Raw genomic sequence first — 26254 nt, forward strand, 5'->3', positions numbered from 1 at the left:
ATTGTTATAGACATAATTGCTGGCAGGTATTTTGAAATAAATTACCGAAAAAAATTGAAAATAGCATGATTATATTGTGTTATTTTGACAGACAAAATATGCAGAATTTTACAGATTTTTTAAAATTGTGTGCAGAATTTTTAATTTTTTGGTGCAGAATTCCCCTGAGGAGTATTAAGTGTAGATATAGCATAAGTGATTTCTGAGCTTTAGGGTACACTTGGTTCACAGTTGCTGGCTATTCTCTGCAATGTGAAGGCTAATAAGGCTTTCTGGATCTTATAAATGAAAATTGAGATTCTTAGCTTCAGGACCTGGTAAATATCGGGACAGTCCTGACAAAATCGGGATGTCTGGTCACCCTAGCCAACACACTGGAGATTGCACTGAGGACCTCTAGAGCTGAATAAATGAGTCACTAGAGACTGTGTCAAAAAGATGGCTTTGTAGGTGAAGCTGTAACAGGCATATAACCTCTGTGAATTCAACCCTTTATCATGAAGATATTAAAATTGTGTCAAAAAATGGGACTTTATGTGGGGCATTGAAGGAGAAGGCTCTCTGAGATCAGTACACCACACCCCCTTGGCTAGTATGTTCTCATCCTGAAGCTGTTTATACTGGTCTGAAGCCAACTGCCTGCAACAAACTGGTCAATCCTCCTCATAGCTGAAATGGGCAAGAGCTTCTCTGCTGCAGAGGCAAGTGACCAATGAAACCTTGAGAAAGGGCCATTCCAGTATCCTGCAGGTTGTGGCAAATTAGAACCTAGCCAAAGAACCATCGGGTTTGTGCTTTGGCATTTGCCCTGATGATGACGAAGCATCGCACATTTTTAACACAGAGGATAATTAACCATTGGAACAACTGACACAGGGTAGGAGTTCTCCATCTCTAGCAATTTTAAAATAAAGAGCAGATGTTTTTCTCAACGACACGCTCCAGTTCTAACGGGAAGTCCTTGGCCTGCCTTACGCGGGAGGTCAGACAGCCCATCACCGTGGTCGCTGCTGGCCACGGGATCCCCGCCTGGGGCGGACCGCGATGCAGGAGGCAGGAGGCTCCGGCACGGCAGGGAGGGGCCCGCTAGAGGAGGGGACAGAAATGCCACATCAGCCCCGCCCCCGGCGCATCGCTGGGGTCAGTCCCGTGGCCGCCCGCGGCCCCTGCCTGCTCCCCGCCGCGATCAGACAAACGGCCTCAACCCTCCCCCCTGACCACACTCTGCGAGAACCTCTCCCCCGCCCCTCCCCTTTGCGCCTCTTCTCCTTATTGGCTCTTCCCTGCGGCGCTACCAATTGGCTACTTGAACCTGTCACTCTAAACGCCTAGCGACCACTCGGGTTAACCAGGGGGCGGGCCTACGTTGCGTTTCGGCTCGCTGATTGGCCGCAGAGTCCGCGTCAGGGGGCTACCCGCCTGGTTGTGGCTGTCGCAGCGCTTTTCGCTGTAGTCGCTTGAAATTCACCCCAATATGGCGGCGGCCGGGAGCGGGGAGGAGGCGGTGGTGGCGGCGGCTGAGAAACAGAAGGAGGCGGAGGCGGAGGGTTCTGGCAAGGCCGCGGACGATGCGGGCGGCGAGAGCGAGGAGGAGGAGGAGGATGTGTTCGAAGTGGAGAAGATCCTGGATGTGAAAACGGAGGGGGTGGGTGAATGAGGGGAGCCCCGGCCCGGCGGGGGGAGGGGGAGAGGAGAGCGGATGAGGGGAGCCCCGGCCCGGCGGGGGGGGGAGAGGAGAGCGGATGAGGGGAGCCCCGGCCCGGCGGGGAGGGGGAGAGGAGAGCGGATGAGGGGAGCCCCGGCCCGGCGGGGGGGGGAGAGGAGAGCGGATGAGGGGAGCCCCGGCCCGGCGGGGGGGGGAGAGGAGAGCGGATGAGGGGAGCCCCGGCCCGGCGGGGGGGGGGAGAGGAGAGCGGATGAGGGGAGCCCCGGCCCGGCGGGGGGGGGAGAGGAGAGCGGATGAGGGGAGCCCCGGCCCGGGGGGGGCGGAGAGGAGAGCGGATGAGGGGAGCCCCGGCCCGGTGGGGTGGCGGAGGGGAGAGGAGAGCGCCGGCCTGGCGGAGATGGGGGTAGGCAGTGTATGAGAGGAGAATTGGCCGGGTGGGTTACTGAGCGGATAAAGGGAGACCAAGACTCCTCAGCTTTCCAATTATAGCGGGAGCTAGCTGCTGTTGTGGAGCCTGCCCTGCCGGTTACCTCTTCCATTCATTCCCTTCTCTTTCCCTTTTCCCCATAATCCCCCTGACTTCCTCTCTTCTCCCACAGTGCCTGCCCCCCCTCCCCGTGTCACTCTTGTCTCACCTCTCCCTTGGCCAGGCATTCCTCTGTTCTGCACCTGAGTCCTAGATCCCTGGCTAAACTAATGGTGAGGGGCTGTGAGGGGAGCAGCCAAACAGCTGATGTCTTCAGGTGGATTGGCTCCCCATCTCTTCCCCTCACAACAGACATGCTTTCATTTTCAAATGCTATAACCAAAGGTAGCAGGGCAGCATCTTGCATAGGCTTGAATTTGGGTTTCTGTTCTTTTTGTTTCCACCTTCATGGGCCACTTATAACTCAAGCTGCTTGAAGCTAATTTAAAATACTTTACTTTAAGTACTTTACTTTAAGTACTTCATTTAGTATAACTGTCTCTACCCAGTTGATCAGTTAGCCTGGGTTCTCAAGCTGGGAGAGTCAAACCCTTCCTTTATGGCTACATGAAGTGGTGAAAGTCTTCTGTGTAACATAGAATAAAGGCACAAAGGAGAATTCTTTTTAAAGTGACACCGACAGAAAGTTGTTCTTAAAATACATTTCTGTCCTGATATAACACCCAATAGAACAGGCCTGCACAACTCGTAAAGCGGCGAGGGCCACATTACTCCAACGAAAACAGCTGAGGGCCAAAACCTCCCAGCCCCGCAGAAACACCCCGCCCCAGGACTGCCCAGCCCTGTGGAGACAAACCCTCCTTCCCCAGCGCCACCCCAGCAAAACAGCTGTGGGCCAAAAAGGAAGGTTGGGGGTGGGCAGTTGATACTTTATTTTAAATCAACTAGGGGCACCCAGCTGAAGAGGTGACTGGGAGCCCTCAGGGTCAAATTAAAGGGCCCAGGGCTCTGGCGGCTGGGGGAACCCGGCAGTGCCGGCTCTAGGTTTTTTGCTGCCCCAAGCAAAAAAAAATTGGCTGCCCCCCATCCCAGCCCTGGGCTCCCCCCTGCTGCCCTAGTCCTGGGCTCTCCCCCAACCCACCCACTGACACACCCTGCCGCCCCAGCCCTGGGCTCCCCCCCACCAGTGCCCCACGCCCCCCCCCACCTCCTGTCGCCCCAGCCCTGGGTCACTGGTAACTCACTCCCAGGGTGGGTCATTCAGCAGGAATTTTGGATGTGCACAAAACACAGACAGGATTGGTTCCCATATGGTTACAGAGCTGCAGTAAAGTGGAACAATTTTCAGCTTGCGTGATTGGAGGATATCTGGATGCATATTGTAAGACTGTCCTCCATAAATGAGGAAAAGTTGAGGTGCCTTTATTATTCTTTTGTTCCACTCTTTCTTTCTGTGGGGAATTTGCCAGTGCAATATCGCTGTCTTCCTTTTAAACAAACAAAAAGGCAATGACTGTTGAAAACAGCAATTCCAGTCCTAATAAGTATTTCTTGCTCAATTTTATCCTACTTTTTCTACAGCAAGTTACAATGGATCAGTATATTTGATTTAGGATAAATGAAGTAACAGCTGCCCAAACTGAGCTTCAGCACTCCTGAATTTTGAGGTGTTCAAATCTGGAAGGCAGGTGCTTGGGGGGGGGGGTTGGACTGTGGTCTCCGCCGGGGAGCATGGCAGCAACATGTCTGGAGCTGCACGGAGCCAGACATGTTAAGGGGGCTGGGGGTTGGAGAAGGGGTAGAGGGTTTCCGGGGGCAGTCAAGGGACAGGGAGCAGGGGCGGTTGGATGGCGTGGAGGTTCGGGGGGGCAGTCAGGGGACAGGCAGCAGCTGGATAGGCATGGGAGTCCCAGGGGTTTATCAGGGGACAGGTAGGGGGTGGGGTCCTGGGGGGAAGTTGGGAGGAGTCTCAGGAGGTGGCAGTTGGGGACAAGGAGAAGCCCAGCTTAGATAGGGGCTGGGGTCTCAAGGGGCAGTTAGGGGCAGGGTTCTTGGGAGAGGGCAATTGGAGGACAAGGGCATTTAGATAGGGGGTGGGTTCCTGGGGGGCAGTTGGGGCAGGGGTCCGGGGAGGGGGCAATCAGCGGCTGTGGGCAGGGATTCAAAGGGCTCTGGGCTGCTGGTCATTGCGGGGAGCCCTGAGCCCTTGAAATCCGAGCCGCGGCCAGGATTCAAAGGGCTCTGGGGTGGCCGAAGCCGTGGAGAGCTCTGAGCCCTTTAAATCCCAGCCGTGGCTGGGAATCTCTGCAGGCAGCCCAGAGCCCTCTAACTCCTGGCCGCGGCTGGGATTTAAAGGGCTCTGGGCTCCCTGCAGAGCACCGTATGCCGGGGATTTAGAATCCCCCCCACGGGCTGCACAGTGAGACTCCGTGGGCCGCATGTTGTGCAGGCCTGCAATAGAACATAAATTTGGAGATAACGCGGTAAAGCAGCTCTCCGGGGGGGAGAGAGGGGGCCTGCGCACTGGGGTGGATCAAAGCAAGTTTGATATAACGCAGTTAAGATTTTTTTGGCTCCCAAGGACAGCGTTATACTGGGGTAGAGGTGTACTTTAATTTTTGAGTCCCAATCATAAAACCGTCAGAGACAAACAGATGCTGATATTTGAGGTTATATGGATTCTTGTGGATCAAGTTTGTCTGGGGTGATTTTTTTTATTTTGTTTTACTTGGGCTATAAGCCCATGAAAACAGTGTTGTATCTTAATGCTTTTATTATATACCTCTAATATAAAATATGGCTTTTTGTAGCTTAGGATGATAGAATTATTTAAAAAAAATCATGCTGACCATTTTCCCCTGGTAGTTGCAGTGGTAAAATACATTGTGAAAATACCCATTTCCTGGATCAGTGGCTCACTGGGAAAAGATTCTGACAAACGTGGTCCTTTAGTAAATGTATTTTCTCACTGAGCACATTGTTTAATCCGTTGTGAGCTTCCAGTTGTTTCTGAACATAACTTAAATCATGTAATCATCAAAAGTATTCTAAGTTCTCACTGCTGTTGTATGAATTTACTTTATTTGTAGTAGTTTCTAGGTAGTTTTCATAGATCTATTTGGGAAACAGAATCTCTCAGGGCAGGATTATAATATTAGAGACAGCAAGAATGTCTTTCACAACTTGTTAGCCTTTCCTTGAAATGCTGAGCTACTCTTGTTCTACACATAAGCCGCTTCAACTGTGCAGCTGTTGTGCTTCAGTGAAGGTGCTATTTGTATGGCACCTAGCACAGTGGGACCCCCAACTTGGATGACACCACTAGGTGCTAATACAATACAAAGCATTCAGGAGTCTCCTAGAAATGTTGTGTCTCAGACTAAGGAGATAACAAAATACCTGTAGGTTCTCCTTATGTATACTGCTTTACACCATACTGTAGTTTAGTCTTCTGTATTATTCCATAAAACTGCTAATATACAAGTTTACCAAGTGAATTGCAAAACTCCTTAGTAAAGGTGGGCAGTCTTAACTCTTCCCTCTTATTATATGCATTATAATACTCTTTAATTACATTATCATATCTGATCTTTCCATAAATGCCTCACAGATTTTTGAGGGTGCACAATAAATGAGGCAGGGATGCAACATTTCGAAATAACTTTAAAAGTGAAAGGTGCACAGTAAAATTCCTATGGCATACAAAAATAAAGTCTTTAGGCAGACTAAATTAATCTTTAAATGTGTTAAACATAAATTCGTCTATTTTCACGAATTATTTTAACCTTTAATTGCTTCATTCAATACATGCTGTTCATCATGTGCTCTAAAGGCCAAATTATGTTCAGATACTCTAGTGTAATAAATGTAATCCCACTGACTACATTCAGTAGATTGAAGCATGCTCCAGAACCCTCAAGCTTGGTTAGCACTAGACATTCATTTTAGTATTGCTGCATCCCTCAGGGATGTGAATTTTTCACACCCCTGAGAGATGTCACTATACTGACTTAACTCCTGGTGTTGACCAATGCTAGGTCAATGGAAGAATTCTTTCATTGACCGAGCTACTGCCTTTTGGGGAGGTGTAGTACCTACACCGGCAGGAGAACCCCTCCTGTCATTGTAGTCAGGGATGGGCAAACTTGGGGCTTGCACTCTTGTGGCACTCCAGCTGGGAGCAGGGTTGGGGGCCATTCCACGTGGCTCCTGGAAGCTGCGGCATGGCCCCCTTCCAGCTCCTGCGCACTCCAATGGCCCCCTCAGGCGCTCTAATAGGAACCCAGTGCCTGTGGACAGGGCAGTGTGTAGAGCAGGAGTCGACAACCTTTCGGAAGTGCTGTACTGAGTCTTTATTCACTCTACTTTAAGGTTTCGTGTGCCAGTGATACATTTTAATGTTTTTAGAAGGTCTCTTTCTATAAGTCTATAATATATAACTAAACTATTGTTGTATGTAAAATAAATAAAGCTTTAAAAATGTTTAAGAAGCTCCATTTAAAATTAAATTAAAATGCAGAGCCCCTGGACTGGTGACCAGGACCCAAGCAGTGTGAGTGCCACTGAAAATCGGCGCGTGTTCCGCCTTCGGCATGCGTGCCATAGGTTGCCTGCCCCTGGTGTAGAGCCTCCTGGCCCTATCTCCGCATAGGAAACAAAGAAGGGACATGCTGCTGCTTCTGGGAGCCACTTAAAGTAAGCACCTCCTGGAGTTTGCACCCCATAGCCTCTCCCTGCTCCCTAACCCCCTGCCCCAGCCCTGATCTCCCTCCAGCTCTCTGAACCCTTTGATCCCAGCCCGGAGCACCCTTCTGCACCTCAAACCCCTCCACCCCAGAGCCCGCACCCCCAGCTGGAGCTTCTCCCCCCACCAGCCTGGAGCCCCCTCACACACACTGAAGTGATTTCTGGGCCCACCCCAGAGCCCACATCCCCTGCCAGAGCCCTCAGCCCCTCCTGCACCCCAACCCTAATTTTGTGAGCATTCAAGGCCCGCCATACAACTTATGTTCCCATTCTGTTCGGCAAAAAAAGTTTGCCAACCCCTGGTGTAGGTTGTCTCCCCACTGGAGCGCTAGAATGGTGCAGCTGCGCTCCTGCAGCATTTTAAGAGCAGATACACCCTTAGTGTGCAACACCAGTGACTGCATGGCAGGCTAGATGCTGTAGATTTGCACCCCAGTGTGCTATGCACTAAGACTTCATGTAGACAAACCCTATTTCTGTATTTTCTCTGTTGTAATTTCAAAAAGAAGCTAGAATTGAAGCCCTTTTATTTTTCTGGGACTCTGGTATGTATTGTTTAGTGCACTAATATCAAAAAATCTTTGACAAAGTTCATCACAAGAATCTCTAAGGAAATTAAGTATTAAATAAAGTACTGTCTTATTAGGCTATGTCTATATTACGTCACTTACAGTGGCACAGCTGCTCTGATGCAGCTATACTGCCATAATGAAGACACTCTCCCATCAGCTTAATAACTCCTGCCTCCAGGAAAGGCAGTAGCTATGTTAGTGGGGGAAGCTCTCCTGCTAACATAGCGCTGTCTAATCCGGGGTTTAGGTCAATATAATTTACATTGCTTATAGGGTGTGGATTATTCATACCTCCGAGTGATGTAATTTGTAGTGTTGATATAGCCTTAGACGCTGACTTGTATAGAAAACAAATGGGAATAAATGGTCAGTGTTCACAGTGTAGAAGATTAAGTGGGATGTAGCAAGGTTGTGTACTAATTCTTGTGTTTAATATCTTAAGGATCTGCAAAAGGGGGTGAACAGTGAGATGCAGAGCTTGCGGACGATAAATTTATTTAGAATAGTCAAGAGGAGCAAAATTTCTTTCGAAACTTCGCTCTCCAAAATTGTTGGAAAACAATGTAATTTGTGAGAACCACTGTTCACTTTCCCTCAAAAGAAACAGAATCCTCTTGCATCTAAAGTGATTTAATCCAGAGCCTTTTTGGTTAGTGAAATTGTCTCATGTCATGGATGTTCTGACATGGAACGTACTTAATAAAAAATTAAAATATGGTAATATAATTAATACCAATCGACATGGTCTTATGGAAAATGATCGTCAGACAGATTTGATATTGTGTTTTGGTGAGATTGGTTGATCGTGGTAACCACATTAACAGAATATGCTTTAACTTCTGTAAGACATCTGACTTATTCTGCATGATAGTCTGATTTTTAAAAAAGTTTACACTCTATAAAATCAATGTAGCACATATTAAATAGATTAAAACTTGGTTAAAAAGATTTCAAAATAACTAAATGAGGACTCATCTAGTGGGGGTATTTCTAGCAGGATGCTCCAGGAATCTGTTCTTAGCCCAATGCTATTCAATATTTCTTTCGATGATCTGAAAGAAAGAAAAAAGAAATAAGAAAATCTCTGCTGACAGAATTTGCAGAGAATATAAATTGGTGGAATGGTAAATATCAGTGGAGACAGGTCTCTTGGTAAGGTGGGCTCATTTGACCAGCATATGTTTTTAATACAACCAAATGAAAAGTAATACATCCAAGAACAAAGAATATAGGTTACACTTACAGTCCCCCATCCTTTATCCTGGAATGCAGTGACACTGAAGAGACGTTGGGACATGGTGTTGATAACCCATTGAACATGAGTTCACAGTGATGTGGTGCACTTGATGGCTAGTATGATCTTGGGTGTTCAATCGAGAATTTTGAATAGGAGTTGGGAGATATTACCTCAGTATATTAGTGAGACTATTATTGGAATACTGTGTCCATTTCTAGTATCTGCACTCCAAAAAGGATGTTGACTAATTGGAAAATGTTTGGAGAACTACTAAAAGAATATGTGGTCTGGAAAACAGTCTTATAGTGAGAGACATAAGATGGCTAATCTTTTTCCTCCAGGAGGAGATTGAGATGACTTAATCATGTTTTAAGTGCTTTTATGAAGAAGAGATTTCTCTCAGTAGATAGTTCTTCAGTCTCACAGGAAAAAATCATAATGGGATCCATTGGTTGCAGGCTGAAGCTAGACAAATTCAGATTCAAAATAAGAGGCAATTTTTTAGTGAGGGAACCACTTGAACAACTTGCTTAGGGATGTGCTTAGACAGTTTGACATCCTTAAATCAAGACGGGATGTGACTTGAATGCAAAACCCTGTTGTAGTACAGTTTTTGGTTTAAGCATTGCAGGTTTTTCACTATATTAGAAGGTTGTGCTGGTTGCAAATATAGCACAGTTATTTGCTTATCAGTTTTGTGTTTGAATTTATGATGTTATTATAATAAGGAGGTATGTTAGTATGGCCCTGCACTTTCCTTTTTTGGCAAGGATAAACATTTAAGTGTGTGTGAGGGGAAATCTCTAAAATCTGAGATTCTCCTAACAATTAGGAAACTAAGAAAAAAAATGAGAAACATCTATTTTAGCACGATAACACTATAAAATGGGAAGAAAGTGAATTAATATTTAAATAAAATAAATCATGACCTTTAAAATCTTTTAAAACTTATTTTAAGGCTCTCAAGTGATTACAAAAATGAATTGCGCTCTGTTAACAGTAGAATACCATTTATTTTAAACATTTTTGGATGTTTACTACATTTTCAAATATATTAATTTCAATTACAACACAGAATACAAAGTGTACACGGCTCACTTTATTTTTATTACAAATATTTGCACTGTAAAAAAATACAATTGTATTTTTCAATTGATCTCATAAGTACTGTAGTGCAATCTCTTTATCATGAAAATTGAACTTACAAATGTAGAATTATGTACAAAAACTGCATTCAAAAGTAAAACAATGTAAAACTTTAGAGCCTACAATTCCACTCAGTCCTACTTTTTGGTCAGCCAATCACTCAGACAAACAAGGATGGTTACAATTTGCAGGAGATAATGCTGCCTGCTGCTTGTTTACAATGTCATCTGAAAGTGAGAACAGGCGTTCATATGGCACTGTTGTAGCTGGTGTTGCAAGATATTTGTGCCAGATATGCTGAACATTCACATGCCCTTCATGCTTCAGCCACCATTCCAGAGGACACGCTTCCATGCTGATGATGCTCATTAAAAAAATAATGCATCAATTAAATGTGACTGTATTCCTTAGGGGGAGAATTGTAAGTCTCCTGCTCTGTTTTACCCGCACTCTGCATATATTTCATGTTATAGCATTCTTGGAGGATGACCCAGCACATATCTGGCATGTAAATACCTTGCAATGCCAGCTACTAAAGTGCCATGTGAACACCAGTTCTCACTTTTAGGTGACGTAAATAAGAAGCAGGCAGCAGTATCTCCCTTCAATGTAAAGAAACTTAGCGATTGGCAGAATAAGAAGTAGGACTGAGTGGACTTGTAAGCTATTAAATTTTACACTGTTGTGTTTTTGAGTGCAGTTATGTAACAAAAAAAAATCTGCATTTGTAAGTTACAGTTTCACAATAAAGAGAATGTGCTTCAGTACTGGTATGAGGTGAATTGAAAAACACTATTTTATCATTTTTACAGTGCATATATTAGATACACAAAATAATATAAAGTGAGCATTGTGCACTTTTTTCTGTGTTGTAATTGGAATCAATATTGAAAATGTAGGAAAACATCCACAAATATTTCATAAATCTCAGTTGGTATTCTTAGGTTTCAGAGTAGCAGCCGTGTTAGGCTGTATCAGCAAAAAGAACAGGAGTACTTGTGGCACCTTAGAGACTAACAAATTTATTTGAGCTTAAGCATTTGTGGGCTATAGCATCTGATGAAAGGGGCTGTAACCAATGAAAGCTTATGCTCAAATAAATTTGTTAGTCTCTAAGGTGCCACAAGTACTCCTGTTCTTTTAGTTGATAATCTATTGTTATAAGTGTGATTAATCACCATGTTTTTAATCATGATTTTTTTTAGTTAATCATGTGAGTTAACTACAATTAATTGACAGCTCTAATATATTTTTAATTTTTTACTCCACCATGCTCTTCAGTTCAAGTGATTCTGGGCACATGTATGCCGCAGTGTGAAGCCAGGAAAGGAAAAAACTGAGTTCTTGTAGCAGACTTCATTTTTGTGAAGTTGAGTAGTCGATATGTGTATCTCATCCAAATATATCCTGATCTAGGAAAGTGATTTGTTCATCACTGTGTAATACGAAATTGCTAAATGTGTTTGGAGAAGCAGCAAAGAACTTTGGGCAAAACGAAATGGTTAACAGAAGTTTAGTGAACTGTAAGAAATAAGTCTTATACTCACTACTTAACCTCTTTTGTGTAATACTTCAAACTATGAGAACATGTTTGCATGAATGATTATAGCAAAACACGGCTCCTCTCACTTTTTAGGAATTAACATTTTCATCATATAAAATGACATTAGACTAAACCATTATACACTGAGGTTCACAAGAGCACGTTGATACTGTAGAAACCCCCTCCCCCCCCAAACTCTTGTTTATTAAGTACTTTTTGCTCTCACAGGGTAAAATTCTGTACAAAGTGCGGTGGAAGGGATATACCTCTGATGATGATACCTGGGAACCAGAGGTTCATCTGGAAGACTGTAAAGAAGTGCTGCTTGAATTCAGAAAAAAAGTTGTGGATAATAAGCCTAAGCCCGTTAAGAAGGACATACAGGTATGTCTGCTTTCCCCTCACCTTCCATTAAAGACGTCTTTCCCTTTTTAGGCCTTATTTTCTGGTATTAAATGTTCCATGGAGTTGTGTGCAGACTCTAAAATATAATCAAAATTTCTTTGTAGTAAAGGCCTTTATTATTGTGATGACCACTGCTTGCTTGCTTAGGAGTTACTATTAATGAAAGCTTGGGTAAGATTACAAAAATCTCTTAAATTAGGGAAAAAATGCCGTAAGTGCTCTTTTTGGCCAACCTTGTGAGGTCCTTACATTTAATTTGATGGCATTTCTCTGTATGTAACATGATAACTTGTGAACCTTGCATCTGATCAATTCCAAAGTTATTGGGAACGTGCAAGGCATCAGTGGCCAGAACCTTATTGATTTTTGGGGAAACTGGAAAACCGAAAGGTGAGAAATGGAAACCCTACCATCAGATTACTACAATCATTGTTTCAGGCACCTCTGCAATTGTATATAGTTCAAGCAGCTAGTTGATGACATCAGTTAATGCCTTGTGGCATAAAAATACTCCTGTTTGGCTTCTTAATATAGTTTAATATGTTGATGCCCTGAATGACTAATCACCCAGATAAATTGGAAGTGTCTGGCGTAGGGGAAAGGAACTGGGGAGAAGGAGGTGACATAAGGGTGCACACAGCTCCTGTCATAGGTGGTGGAGAATGGGGAACCTGGGAAGGGGGGAGCCATATAGCTCTTGCCATGGTGTGGGGAGAGAAACTAGCACTGGGGCATGCAAAACCCATGGCAGCAGGGAGATTGTGGGGAGTTGCATTGAATCCCTGAAAAAGAAGCGGAATGGGAGAGTGCAGCACAAAGAACTTGTAGGAGAGGATGGACGGAACCTCTGGTTTGTGCAGTAAGCTCAGCCAATACAAGAAATGAAGCGTATGACCTGCTAGTATAGTTATCTTTTCTCCTAGAACGGTCATAAAAATCATTTTTTTTCTGCATTTCATGTAAAATTGTCTTTTCTGTTGTTAGTTTGAAAACATTCCTAAACACTTAAGTTTTGATGGGTATATTTTGCATCTGAACATGTATTCTTCTTTTAAAGCCTGCTGTAGGTTTGCATGCTTTCCTGCTGGTTTTGATATCCTTACACTGTAAGACTAGAGTAGGGGTTGGCAACTTTTCAGAAGTGGTGTGCCAAGTCTTCATTTATTCGTGGCAATTTAAGGTTTCGTGTGCCTGTAATACATTTTACATATACAGGGGCCGGTAGATGGAACCCCGGACTGGCAGCGGGATGAGTGGGGTCCCAGCCACCAGCCCTGCTCAGCCTGCTGCCTGCCCAGGGTTCCATCCATCAAAGCTGGCAGTGGGCTGAGCAGGGCCGGCGGCAGGGACCCCAAGCCAGCAGCAGCGTGCCACGGTAAATCGGCTCGTGTGCTGCCTTTGGCATGCGTGCCATAGGTTGCCAACCCCTGGACTAGAGATTCATTTTGTATATTGGAATGCTTACTTCTCAGTCCATATTGTGAAACAAGGTTAACTAGATTTCTAAATATTTACATAGATTGATAAAGCAGTTATCTTTTGAAAGGTAGAATTACAGATAGGAACTGTTCTTCTCATTAAAAGTAACAGTTGTGTCTATACCAGTGGAATAATTGTAGGCAAAGAATGCAGAATCTATCATCAGACTTACCACCATTTTCTTCTGTCTCTGGTAGACTAAGCTTCTGCAGGGAGGGCAGCAGGAATGGAGACCATTATGGATAGTCTTTTTAATTTAAAGCACTGCTCTGATTTGCTCTTTTTTTTTTAACCTCAGCCTTGCTATTATTGTCTGTCTTAGACAGTTTTCCGCATCAGACAGGGAATGAATGTACCTTACCCAGATTCATCTCAAAGTTTAATTTTAAGCCTAATTGGGGCTAGTTAAATGGTAAAGGGCCAGTCTAATCAACATTCAGCAGGCAGTTGAATGGAAATCTTTTTACCATCCCCACACTCAAACCCTATTCTCTTCCAGTGAGAACTCTTTGCTCACTCATTCTTTTGAAGTAGTGCTTTCCCTCCTTGCCTTGTTTGGATGTTCTTTGCCCAGAAATCCCTGGGATTTTTTCTTTGTTCATGCTTAATTTATATTAAGTGCAATGGATGATGGGCACATGAGTTTTTAAGAGGCTCTTATAGGATATGTCTACATTGCAGTAAACCCTGCAGCTGGCCCATTTTGCTTGACTTGGACTCATGGAGTTCAAGTTGCAAGGCTATAAAATTGCAGTGTAGATGCTCAGGCTGGAGCCTCAGCTCTGGGATCCTCTTCCTCCTTGCTGGGCTCCAGCCCACACCCAGACATCTACACTGCAATTTTATAGCCTTGGGACCTGAGCCCCGCAAGCCCAAGTCAGCTGATTCAGGCCAGCCCTGTCTGTGTCATGGCAGTGTGGACATACCCATGTGCTTTAAAATTAACCTACAACAGGTTTCTTTGGAATCTTGTGCCTTACGTCTGGAGAATCAGTAGATCACCTTTGCAATATCAAGTTAATTAGACCATGTCTACATTATGGGTGCTACAGTGGCACAGCTGCAGCTATGCCACTGTAGCGTTGTAATATAGACACTTTCTACATTGACGAGGTTTTCCCCAGGGGAGGAAATCCACCTCCCCAAGAAGTGGTAGCTAAACTGATGGAAAAATTCTTCTGTCAAGCTAGTCATTTCTACACTGGCGGTTAGGTCAGTCTAAACTTTAAGTGTAGACCAGGACCGACTCTTGAAGCAAGAAAGAGTCCAGAATCAAGTTTATGCTCTATTTTGCTGCTCAACATAGCTGCCCAGATAAATCCTGTCTGTTTTTATTTTATTATTTTTCCTCCGTGTGCCTGTTGATGCCACTTCTAGAGGTAGTAGCTTGAGTAAGGGCTTGTCTACACAAATAATTCGTTCACAGCAAACAGAGGTGTGAATTTCCCGTGCACTATTCTGCCAGGGACTATCTGTCCCTGTGGACTCTGCTGGCATGCATTAAGTTTGTTAATGCACTTTGATCTAGTTCTATTTCAAAGAGGACTTAGTAATGGTCAGCTAAAATGGGAATAACCACTACAAACTGCAGATGTTTAAATATTTGAAATCTTGCACTACCCTGGGTTTGGGCACTATGGATTTAAGCATCTATAACACTGTTGTGCACTGAAGTACATAAATAATAAAGTTTAATTGGGAAAGGAGGAAAGAAATGTTTTCTGTTTTTCTTCATTTTATAGAAGCTGTCTTTAAATGACGACTTATTTGAGGCAGAATCTGACAGTGACTTGCAAAGTGAAGCAAAAGAAGACACATCACCAAAGAAGAAGAAGAAAAAATCAAAAGATGGTGAAGATAGGAGCCCAGATGATCTGAAAAAGAAAAAATCAAAGTCTGCAAAATTCAAAGAGAAACCCAGACTGGAATGTGAAAACTCCTCAGATAGTTTGATTTTAGATTCAAAACCAAAGAAAAGAACTTCAGAAACCAAGGAAGATTCGAAAGATCCTAAGAAGCAGAAGAAAGAAGATTCTAAAGAAATCAAGAAAAAGAAGGGAGAAATTAAAGATTTAAAGACAAAATGTAAAGAGGATTCTAAAGAAAATAGAAAATTGCGAAAGGAAAAACATGGTGACCTTCAGTTTGATTCCGAGTCAAGCACCCTAGATGATTCATTTTCTCAAGCAGCTGACAATGAAAATTCAGACTTATGTTCTGAGGGTAGAGAGGAGAAACAAAAGATAAAAAGTGGAAAAGAGAAATCTGAACAGGAAATTGTTATGAAGGATTTCATTGCTGACAGGCAGCCAGATGGGTCAGCAAGTACTGAAGAGGACAGCATTGAGCTTAAGGTTAAAAGAAAAAAGAAGAAACTTAAAAAGGCTGAAGATTACAAAGAGGAAAGTAGAAGAGTGGAAACAAAGGACACCTATTTGGAGAAGAAAAATATGCACAAAAAACAAAAAGCTCAAGAAAAGGCGAAAGCTTCTGCAGAGTTAGACAAAGTTTCACCTACACCTGCTCTAGTCCAAAAAAGTTTGAAATTGTGCACTGATGAAAAAGGACGCAAGTCAACTGATTCAGTTGGAGAGGTAAGCAGTGTTATGAAATTTGAAAAACAAAGTTTAAATCAGACAAATATTATGCCAGGGATGTACTTCAGACACCTCAAAAGTCTACTGTTTCTGATCACAAAGACAAAAATGTAATTGGGAGAATTAATGAGGATAAAATGAAAGAGAGAGCCCACTGCACAATCTGTAGGGGAGACTCTGTTTGAAAAATTTTCCTTGTATACTGAACATAAGAAAGAAGGGAGCATATTAGGAGAGAAGCGTGTCTCTAAATGTGATCTGAATGTGGAGGACACGTCAAAGGAAAGGCAGTTGATCAAAGGTAATCCTAAAACTGTTCAAAAAGTAAATATTGTATATTAAATTAGCTTGTCTTTTTCTTCTGTTTAGTCTTCAGTGGAGTATAAATCTCTCCATAGATGCTGACTTAATGAGTTGCTGGGGCATGCTTGAACCCCTGCTCTGCCCCAGGTCCTGTGCCCACTCCACCCCTTCCTCCAAGCTCCCACTCTGCTTCTTCCTGTCCCTGCCATGCCCTCACTCCACCTCTTCCCCTGCCTCTTCCTGCCCCCTCCCCCACAGCTGATCTGCAGCAGGAAGGAGTGGGAGGAGCTGATTGACAGGGCCGCTGGGGGGAGGAGGCACGACCTGCAGTGCTGCCAGCGGGTGCTGAGCACTCACTGTTTATTTTTGGAGGGTTTTCCAGCCCCAGAGCACCCATCGGGGCCGGCTTTAGGATGTGTGGGGCCCAATTCGAAAGACCTGCCACCGAAATGCTGCCGAAGACGACAGCAGCAATTGAGTTGCTGCTGAAGATAGCGGCGCAATTCGGCGGCAGCTCAATTGGCCGCCGCTGTTTCCAGCAGCACTTTGGCAGAGGGTGAGGGGCCCAATTCCCAGGAATCAAGGGAATTGCCCTAAAGCCAGCCCTGGCACTCTTGGAGTTAGCGCCTATGAATCTCTCCGCTTCCTGTTTTCAGTTGTTTGAGAACTGGTTAGATTTCATTCTAAATAACCCTTGTACTGTCTGTTTTAGCCACTTGTCTGTTACCTTGCATCTCTGACCATCTTCGGTTTGGCATTCTTCCCTTTATTTTATAGTAAGGCATTCAGCCACCTAGTGAGTGTCCAGTCATTATCACGCTATGAAGTATTCTTATATGGTATGGCTAACATGCCATCTCTGTGTTTTTAAGTATACCATTACTGTAATTTGTGTATTTTGGTATCTAACTAGGAATTGGAATCCTGAAATCACTTATAAACATGAGTCTCCCAAATAGATGTGCAGGAGGCTTGTCTTGTTAGAGTTTCTTTTTGGTTGTTTTTAGATAGAATGTAGACAATATAGAATAAAAATCTGAAATTAAGCATTTAAGACACATACTCTTCAGATTAATCTAAAAAGATTTCTGAAGCAGTTTGTGTTTCTTTGATTTGAAATACTATTATGTTCCTCACTGAGCACAAGATTATATTTTAAGGAGGATCTGGGGTAGAAAAGGTAAAGAATAAGCATACAGTATTGGTAAAACTAAAATGGCCTTCTGTAAAAAATGCTGTTGAACAATGTAATGTTGTTTTAGCTGCCTGAGACCACTGTATTGCTCCTTGCAGTTTGTGCCCATGGCAACTTGCATTCTGATTGTAGCAAAAATTACTGACAAAATTCCTCAAAAGTAACATTCTTTTCAGTGATCAGTGGCAAATATGTCTGTATCATTAGTTTCAGCTGTGGTACTCTAATCAAGGTTATTTCATACATCCCCTGAGTACCTTTGAGTGGGCAAATCAGCTTCAAAAAGAGAATATAAATATCAAATGTAGATACTACCTTCAGAGGAAGAAAACAAAAGTGGAACTAGAGAAACAGAAACCATGTCCATGCTAGAGTTTAATGATTGTGATAGCCATTCTAAACATGGTTAAGCCAAGCAAATTGGATGGGGCATAGCCCTATTTAAAATATTGTGGGTTGTTGGTTTTTGGTTTTTTTCGTAAGCCTCTGTTTTTCCTAGTCCTGTAAGCAGTTGCCTAAACATTGTTAAAGCCTGAGATCCTCTTCATGCTAGCTGACTTAAGTGTTAAACCTTGTGTAAAACTTTTTCAACAAATAGTTCAGATCTAGAAAGTGTTCAGACAAAAGTAAGAGAGACAAGGTGGGTGAGGTAATATCTTTTATTGGCCCAGCTTCTGTTGGTGAAAGAAAGAAGCTTATTCTCATCAACAGAAGTTGGTCCTATCAAAGAGATTACCTCACCCACCTTGTGTCCCAAATATCCCGGGAATGACATGGCTATAACTATACAGCATTCAGACAAAAGTTATGCAGGCTGTCTGAAATAAACTTAAGCAAACAAGGTCTGTCTAAACAAGGAATTTGGATGTTTTTCAGAACAAGTCCTCTCTAAACAAACAATGAAAACAAAACTCGTAGACAAGAAAGCATAATTGAGTCTGTCAGTATTTTTGTCTGATCTAAATTAGTACATCACTGTTCTCAGCAGCAGATCAAGAAGATTTGTCAGCAAAGGGTCAGTATCTTTTTGTAGTCAGGGCTAAAAAGAAAGTAGGTAAAAAGAGACTTGGTAGAACTGAGAGGAAAATGGAAGAGAACCCCCAAATGGAGTTGCTGTCTTTTCCAGGCACTTATGTAGGAAATTCAAGTTCTTGGATATTTAACTTGAGATCACTTAGCACAAAGTATAAACATATACAAACAGTAAGTTTGCAGTGTGACTAGCAGTGTGTTATACTTACTGATCTAAGTAATCTGACGATTTAGAAGTTCTAGAACAATAATGAGAAATTATCATATGTTTGAAAAAGTATTCAGTTCCTAAAAATCTTTTAAAAGCCACTGCATTTGTATTACTGGAAACCCTTAAATCCCACCATTTGTACCTTCTGCAGAATCTAAAGGCCTGTTTGTCCCTTACATCAGGGGTGGGGAACTTACGGCCCACGGGCCAAATCTTGCCCACTGCTTAATTTCATCCAGCCCGCAGCAAGTCTCCACGCAGTGCCATTAAAAGTCCACTTGTCTCCATGTAGCTCCTGGAAGCGGCTGGCCTTTCCCTGCGGCCCTTAGGTGGAGAGGCAATCAGGGAAGTTCCGTGTGCTACCCCCCCCCCCCCCCCCGCCCAGCACTGGCTCTGCAGCTCCTATTGGCCAGGAACCATGGCCAATGGGAGCTGCAGGGGCAGTGCCTGCAGACACGGGCACCACTCAGAGCTGCCTGGCCACGCCTCTGCCTAGGGGCTGGACATGCTGGTTGTTTCTGGGAGCAGCGCAGAGCCTGCGCAGACAGGAAGCCTGCCTTAGTCCCACTGCTCTGCTGACCGGGAGCTGCCTGAGGTAAGCGCTACCTGGCTGGAGCCTGCATCTCCCACCCTCTGCCCCATGTCAGAAACCCCTCCCACACTCTAATTCCCTGCCAGACCCCTTGCCCCAACCCCGAGCCCGTTTCCACACTCCAAAGCCCTTGGCCATAGCCCGGATCCCCTTCCTGCACCCAGAACCCCTCATTTCTAGCCCCACCTCAGAGCCTAAGAGAAGCCCTGAGCCACCTTCTCCCCCGCCCCGGGGTTGTGTCAGGCCCATGACTGATTTTTTTTTTCTTTTTCTTTTTCCTGTGGGTCAGTGGCCCCTGATAGAAAAAAGATTCCCCACCCTGCTGTACGTGGACTACTCCTGCATAGTAGACAAGGAGTGGCAAGATTTTCATTGTTACATTTCTACTACATGGTTCCCTTGGGGACAGGGTTTGCCACTGCTTAAACGGATCACTGTTCAGTGTACCTTTTCTGGATCTTTGCATTCCTGGTAGCATGACTCATATCTCTGTTGTCCTTTCAGGAAGTCTTCCAGGTTTGAGAGGGGTAAAAGAGAGTGGGCAATACCCTGCCCCCTCCCACAGGATAGACCATGCCATAATGGATTTAGATTTTTTTTTTTTTTTTTGAGCCAGTTCCTGCCTCCCTCCCCTCTGTCAGTGGCAACCTCTGTTGCTGCACAAACCCCAATCTGATTTGAAGCACCCTGAGCTGGTGAATGGTACATTCCTTTATTAGATTATTTTTTACTTGTGATTTGTGTCAAGCTCTTTTTTGATAGATATTCAATTAAGAATGTACAAAACCAGCATTTTAAATTTTTTATGTAAAAAAATCTACCTTAAATTTGCTAGTTACATAAGAAAAATGTGATATATTAAACAAAGGAAATATGATCTGTAGTTAGTGAATTGAATTTTTTGTTTCTAGTCACCATGTTCTTCAAGATTTTACAAGTAGTAGGAATCTCATCTCATACCAGGTTTTTTTTTTTTTTCAATTCATAGATTGGAAAAAGGAAACAAACTTTTCATTTTCAACTCTCAATTGGTTTCTTAACTCTGAATGAACTGGAAGTCATTGAACAGAACTAGTTGAATAAACTGAAATGCAGAAAATATTCTTTCTCAACCTGCAGAAGAGAGTATTGCTATCAAAAGCTGGTGTAATACTTCAGCAGACTCTGATTCCAGGGGCTTAGCCAGTGACTTTCACCAGTTCATTGTTTTGATTTTCTTTAAAACTTGGCAGAAAAATGTACTGCTTATATTTTTTGTAATTAAATAGATTGATATCCTATGTTAAAGCCTATATGTATCTGTTTCAAGTTTAATTTTTAAAAATTAAATGTAGGTTTATTTTTTAAAATATAAAAATAAACCTACATTTCTTTTTAAAAACTAAAATGAAATCTGACTTTTAAATTTTAAAGTATTTTTATCCATCGGCACATCAAGATGTGAATGTTTTCATTGAGTAATAGCAAGATCTTTTTATCTGTGGCTTCCATCACACTTTCTGCTCGCTACAATTTGTCCTAATTTTAGACATATCGCAAGAGGGGAAACCGTAAGCTCTTTGAAACAGACTTTGTGTATTTTTTGTGCTAGAAAAGCACCTAGCATACCTGGGGTATTGAAAAAACAAGAAATGTGGATGCTTCTAGTTTCTAGTCTCTTCCATTATAAAGTCGTCATAGTATAATTCACTGTCATGCTAATATGTCCTTATTCTGTCCTTGTGCATGTTCAAACTCTGCTGCTTAAAGCATTGATTGAATAGTTCTAATTTTGGTGGTAATTTTATCATGTGAACAGCTGTTCAATAGGAACTGGACTAAGGGCACTAAACCCCTTTTATGTAAGTTTGTGTACAGATCAGATGACTTTTCTTTTATTCACTAGCAACCTTGTCTGGATTTTAAATTAGCAAGTCAAGTGTGTAAGGCTTTGTTTCCCACTATAAGTCACCTGTGCTGTTCACTCTCCATTTTATTATCACCCTGCTCTCCACACTAATCTAATTACTAATGTTAGTGATGACTCTGGCAGAGAAATGCAGAACTCTGGTTCTTGGCAGTTGAAAACTGGTCATTTCACTTTAATATAGTATAGCACTTTAATTTTATCTTTTGCCTTCAGTACCAGGAAAAGGAAGTAAAGAAAAATGAAATAAAAGAAAAACCTCAGAAACGTTATGACTCCGAAAAGGAAGAAAAAGGCAGAAAAGAACAGAAGGGATTAAAAAGTAAGTTATAATCAAGGCTTTTGCACAGTTAGAGAGAACAAAGAGCTTTTAGATCAATGGTCACCAATTGGTTAATTGCAATCAACTGGTCAATCCTAGAGCCCACAAGCAGGTATTTCTCTGAGTACCCCCAGCCTCAGGAGGGGAGGCAAAGCTGCTGGCACTGATTGCCTATGTGCATTCAGCAGGAAGCTCCGTGGTGGGGGATTAAAACAATCGGCTAACCAGCTGCCAAGGGGAGTTGGGGCTGGTGCTTGTGTGCATTGAGGAGAAAGCGCTTTCTTGGCTGGGAGCATAGACGGAGTTAGACAACAGCCCAGACCATCCCCTTTACAGGGCTTGTGGTCAAGCAAACAACCTCCACCAAGCCCCATGGCACACCTGCCCACACAGGCTTTTCCCCTGGGCCACCTGCCTGCGGGGCATCCGTCTTACATACCAGGGGACAATGAGGGGGGAAAATGCAAAGCCCTGCTTCCCACAAGCCCTACAGGGGGTTTCTCCTTTGCCTGGGTGCTTGCCTGAGGAAGGAAGGCGGTCGGGAGGAAGCAGAGAGCGCTGACTTCATTCTCCCTCTGGAGTTGGGGAGCCTGCATGAAGCGCTGGTCAGATTTGAGCTCTTGGCCCTGACAGATGAATGCAAAGCAACAACCAAGCTCGAGGGCCGTTTCATTGAAAGTTGCTGGGTTTTAGTTCTCTGTTAAATTTACTGAAACTTTATTTCTTCTTTGCACGTTGAACTGGGGTAGACACAGGCTCCAGCATGACCAATTTTATCCCCCCAAAGTACAGAGGTGCACTCTTCCTCTTTCCTAATAACCAGGATATGCCATAACTCATGCCACCTTTGGTTGCAAGTGCAGAATTGGGGAAAAAAGAAAAGGAAAAACAAAAAGCTTATCGTGTGTGGTGTGCATGTCTACTGCTCAGAAGTGTCAGACTATAGTTGTAGCTAGCGCTCTCCTCTTTTCTCTTTTTATAATTAAAAAGCACATGCCTAGCTAGCGTTAACAATGAATGACGAACCTGGGCCATCTAAAAAGAAACCGAAAACTTGCAACTTACATTTGGAATGGAAAAATGAATCTGTTTGCAACAGCGAAAGATAAGTGCATAGGTCTTCCATGTCACACAAGTATATCGATAAATAAAAAGGAGAATTTAGAAAGGCATCACAAAACAATGCATAGCAAATTTAAGGACAGTTTCCCCAGCGTGCTCCGTACAAAGAACGTTAATGAATTGAAGTCTCTTTTGAAAGTTCAACAGTCATGTTTTACTAAACCAGCAGCAAAAGGGGAGGCCTCTACTGAAGCATCATTCTGTGCTTGCTATCTGCTGGCAAAACACAAATTGTTTACAGATGGAGAAGTATTTAAAAAGGCAGTGACTATGGCAGCGGACTCCTTATTTAAAGATTTCAAAAACAAAGAGGAAAAAATATCACTTGGGGCTTCCAGAGTAGCAGGATGGGTGGAATCTTTGTCCAAAGACATCTTTCAGCGACTACAGGAGGATTTGAATAACTGTGAATGCTTTTCACTGCAGTTTGATGAATTGGTTGACATGACTGGCACAGCCCAGGTAGTTGTTTTTGTTCAAATGGTTTTTAAGGATGCGATAGCTAAAGAGGACCTTCTGACTGCTTTGCCTCTTAAAGAAAGAACAAGAGGTGATAATATCTACAACGAATTCAAAAAGTACATGCTTGAGAAAATTATTCCAATCAAGAAACTTGTTTCAGTCACAACAGATGGTGCACCTGCCGTGCTTAGCGCATATGCTGGCTTTGTTGCATTTTGCAGAAATGATCCAGATTTTCCTTCATTTGTGAATTACCACTGTATAATCCGCCAGCAGGCACTAGTGCGTAAAGTTATGGACTTCTCCCGTGTAATGAAAATAATTGTCAGAATTATAAACTTGATTGGAGCAAGAGCCTTCCAGCAGTGCCTGTTTAAATCTTTACTTGACGAAGTAGATGCTGCTTATGGTGAGCTGCTCCTCCATGCAGATGTGAGGTGGTTAAGCAGGGGGAAAATCCTGCACAGATTTTTGGATCTAATGCCTGAAATCATCGCTCTTCTAAAATCAAGGAACGAAGTGTGCAGTAAGATGTCATACAGTGCATGGCTGCTAGACGTCGGGTTCCGTACTGACATAACATCCAAATTGAATGAGCGGAACTGCAGGGAAAGGACAGAGACTTCTCACATATGATCAGTGTGGTGAATGCATTCAAATTGAAATTGGGTCTGTGGTTCTTCTAGTTAAAGAATAAAATGCTGTAGCACTTCCCGAATCTGGGGAAAATACTAGAAAAAATTGAAGACTAAGAAAAATGGTTCCACCCAGAAAAGTTCTGTGCACAGCTGACCAAATTATCGGAGGAATTCAACAGGCGATTTCAAGAAATAGACATGATGGCACCAATTGTAATGTGTATCTCAAATCCATTCCTTCCAGCAGACATTGGTAGGTTGGCTGGAACATTCTGTCAGGTGTTCGATTTACAAAGTAGTGGAATTGATATGGAGATAATTACCATGCAAAGTGACATTGAGGTAAAAGCCAGATGAAGGGACAGCAATTTTGGGGGATGCGTAAACCATCTATTGTCTTGTGCTTTAAAAGTGAAAGCTTGCTTTGGTTCCACCTATCTGTGTGAGATGGCATTCACCATGAAGATTATTAAGTCCAAGTATTGCACCCGCCTCACAGATGAACATCTGCAGGACTATATCTGACCTAGCTATTTCAAATTACAACTCTAATTTCAAGACACTGGTAGATAATGTGCATTCACAAGTTTCACACTGAGACTCAATAATCAGGGAAAATGTATAATTATGTATATTAAGCAATTGAGCTCCGCTTTATATAGCATAATAAACTGTTATTTCTATATTTTCTTTGAGGTAAATCCTGGGTTGTACTTAAATTCAAAAGGTGATCTTGTGCTTAAAAAGGTTGGAGACCACTGTTTTAGATCAATAAAGCCTATCCAGTCCTGCAGAGTAGACTATAGTCCCACTGTAGAATGCACATGAGAATTTACACGTTATACTTAATCTTAGCTTCATTCCACCTTTTAGTACTTCAGTTCTGCTGGCTTTTCAAGAAGTAAAAGTAACTCCATGACTTAATTGGTGGTTTTGTAATTTCTTTATTTCACTTTCTAGATTTTTTTTTACCTCCTATACTCTAAATCTTAAAACACAGCTGAACGTTAAAATCAAATGTATCTTCTCCTTGAATTGCAGATTCTTCTTCTCTTCCCCTCTAGGAGTGTCAACCATGTTTGCATATCATACTCTTAGTAATAAACTGTGTGTGCTTATTTCATGTTTTAATATTAGCTATTCCAGGAGTTGTCCAACTTGTAGATGTACCCGTTGAACGTTACGGGAATGTTTACTGAGCTTTCTGTAATGATTGCTTTCTTGATGGCTGCTACTGCAGTCAAGAGTATGAGTAAGTTGATGGCTCATGTGCTGTAGCTCAAAGATAAGCTGGTGGCTCTGAAGCCTCATAGAAAATTCTTGCTCAGCCTGGTGACAGATTTTCATTTAAAGCAGTATAATAGACTGGTGGTGATGTCAGGTCTACTTTGCTTAGTAAAACTAAATAAAAATGTGTTCTGAAATTATGGTTAATATTTTTGGGCCACCAAGCCTGGCAGTGGCTGCCTGCCATAACTCTTAATAGCAGCTAGGTTGAGAGAAATACCCATGGATCCTTTCTTTAAAAAGATTAAGGTTCAATATAGAATCATAAAGTGTAGGATTGCAAGATCTTGAGAGGTCTTCTAGTCCAGTCCTCTGCACACAAGGCAGGGCTAAGTTATTATCTAACCATCCCTGGCAGGTATTTATCTAACCTGCTCCTAAAAACCTCGAATGAAGACAACTTCCCAGGCAGTTTATTTCTGTGCTTAACTACCCTGACAGGAAGTGTTTCCTAATGTCCAGTCTAAATGTCCCTTGCTGCAATTTAAGAACATAAAACCAGCAATACTGGGTCAGACCCAGCATCCAACTAGCCCAGTATCCTATCTTCCAGTGGCCAATGCCAGATGCTTCAGAGGAAATGAACAGAACAGGTAATCATCAAGTGATCTAACCCCTGTCGCCAATTCACCACTTCTGGCAAACAGAGGCTAGGGACACCATCTCTGCCCATCCTGGCTAATAGCCATTGATGGACCTATCCTCCATGAACTTAGCTAGTCATTTTTTAACCTTGCTATAGTCTTGGCCTTCATAACATCCTTTGACAAATAATTCCGCAGGCTGACTGTGCATTGTGTGAAGAAATACTTCCTTTTGTTTGTTTAAAACCTGCTGCCTATTAATTTCATTTGGTAAACCCCCAGTTCTTGGTGTTATGAAAAGTGTAAATAACATTGTTTACTTTTTCCACACCAGTCAGGATATTATAGACCTCTTATCATATCCCCCCCATTGCTGTCTCTTTTCTAAACTGAAAAATCCCAGTCTTTTTAATCTCTCCTCATATGGAAGCTGTTCCTTATCCCTAATAATTTTTGTTGCCCTTTTCTGTATCTATTCCAATTCCTATATATATTTATTTATTTATTTGTTTATTTATTTATTTATTTATTTTTTTGAGATGGGCGACCAGATTTGTATGCTGTATTGAAGATGTGGGCACACTATAGATTATAGAGACACAATATGATATTTTCTGTCTCATTATTTATCCCTTTTCCTAATGAGTCTTAACATTCTGTTCGCTTTTTTGATGGGTGAGTGGATTGAGCGGGAACAATGAGTGGATGTTTTCAGAGAACTATCCACGATGACTCTATAATCTTTCTTGAGCGGTAACAGTTGATTTAGACCTCATAATTTT

General features: G+C 42.8%; 1 protein-coding gene across 1 annotated transcript in view; it reads left to right on the plus strand.

The window, feature by feature from the left end:
• Window positions 1–1437: 1437 nt before the first annotated feature.
• The window catches only part of MPHOSPH8 (M-phase phosphoprotein 8), a 46334-nt gene continuing 21517 nt past the window's right edge, over window positions 1438–26254 (plus strand). The window contains exons 1-4 of the mRNA XM_030561369.1: window positions 1438–1645; window positions 11566–11721; window positions 14964–15815; window positions 21274–21379. Coding sequence (XP_030417229.1) covers window positions 1475–1645; window positions 11566–11721; window positions 14964–15815; window positions 21274–21379 — 1285 coding nt within the window. The 5' untranslated portion in view covers window positions 1438–1474. The remainder of the gene's footprint in view (window positions 1646–11565; window positions 11722–14963; window positions 15816–21273; window positions 21380–26254) is intronic.

Source organism: Gopherus evgoodei, chromosome 1 (assembly GCF_007399415.2).
Source record: "Gopherus evgoodei ecotype Sinaloan lineage chromosome 1, rGopEvg1_v1.p, whole genome shotgun sequence".
Lineage (NCBI taxonomy): Eukaryota > Metazoa > Chordata > Testudines > Testudinidae > Gopherus > Gopherus evgoodei.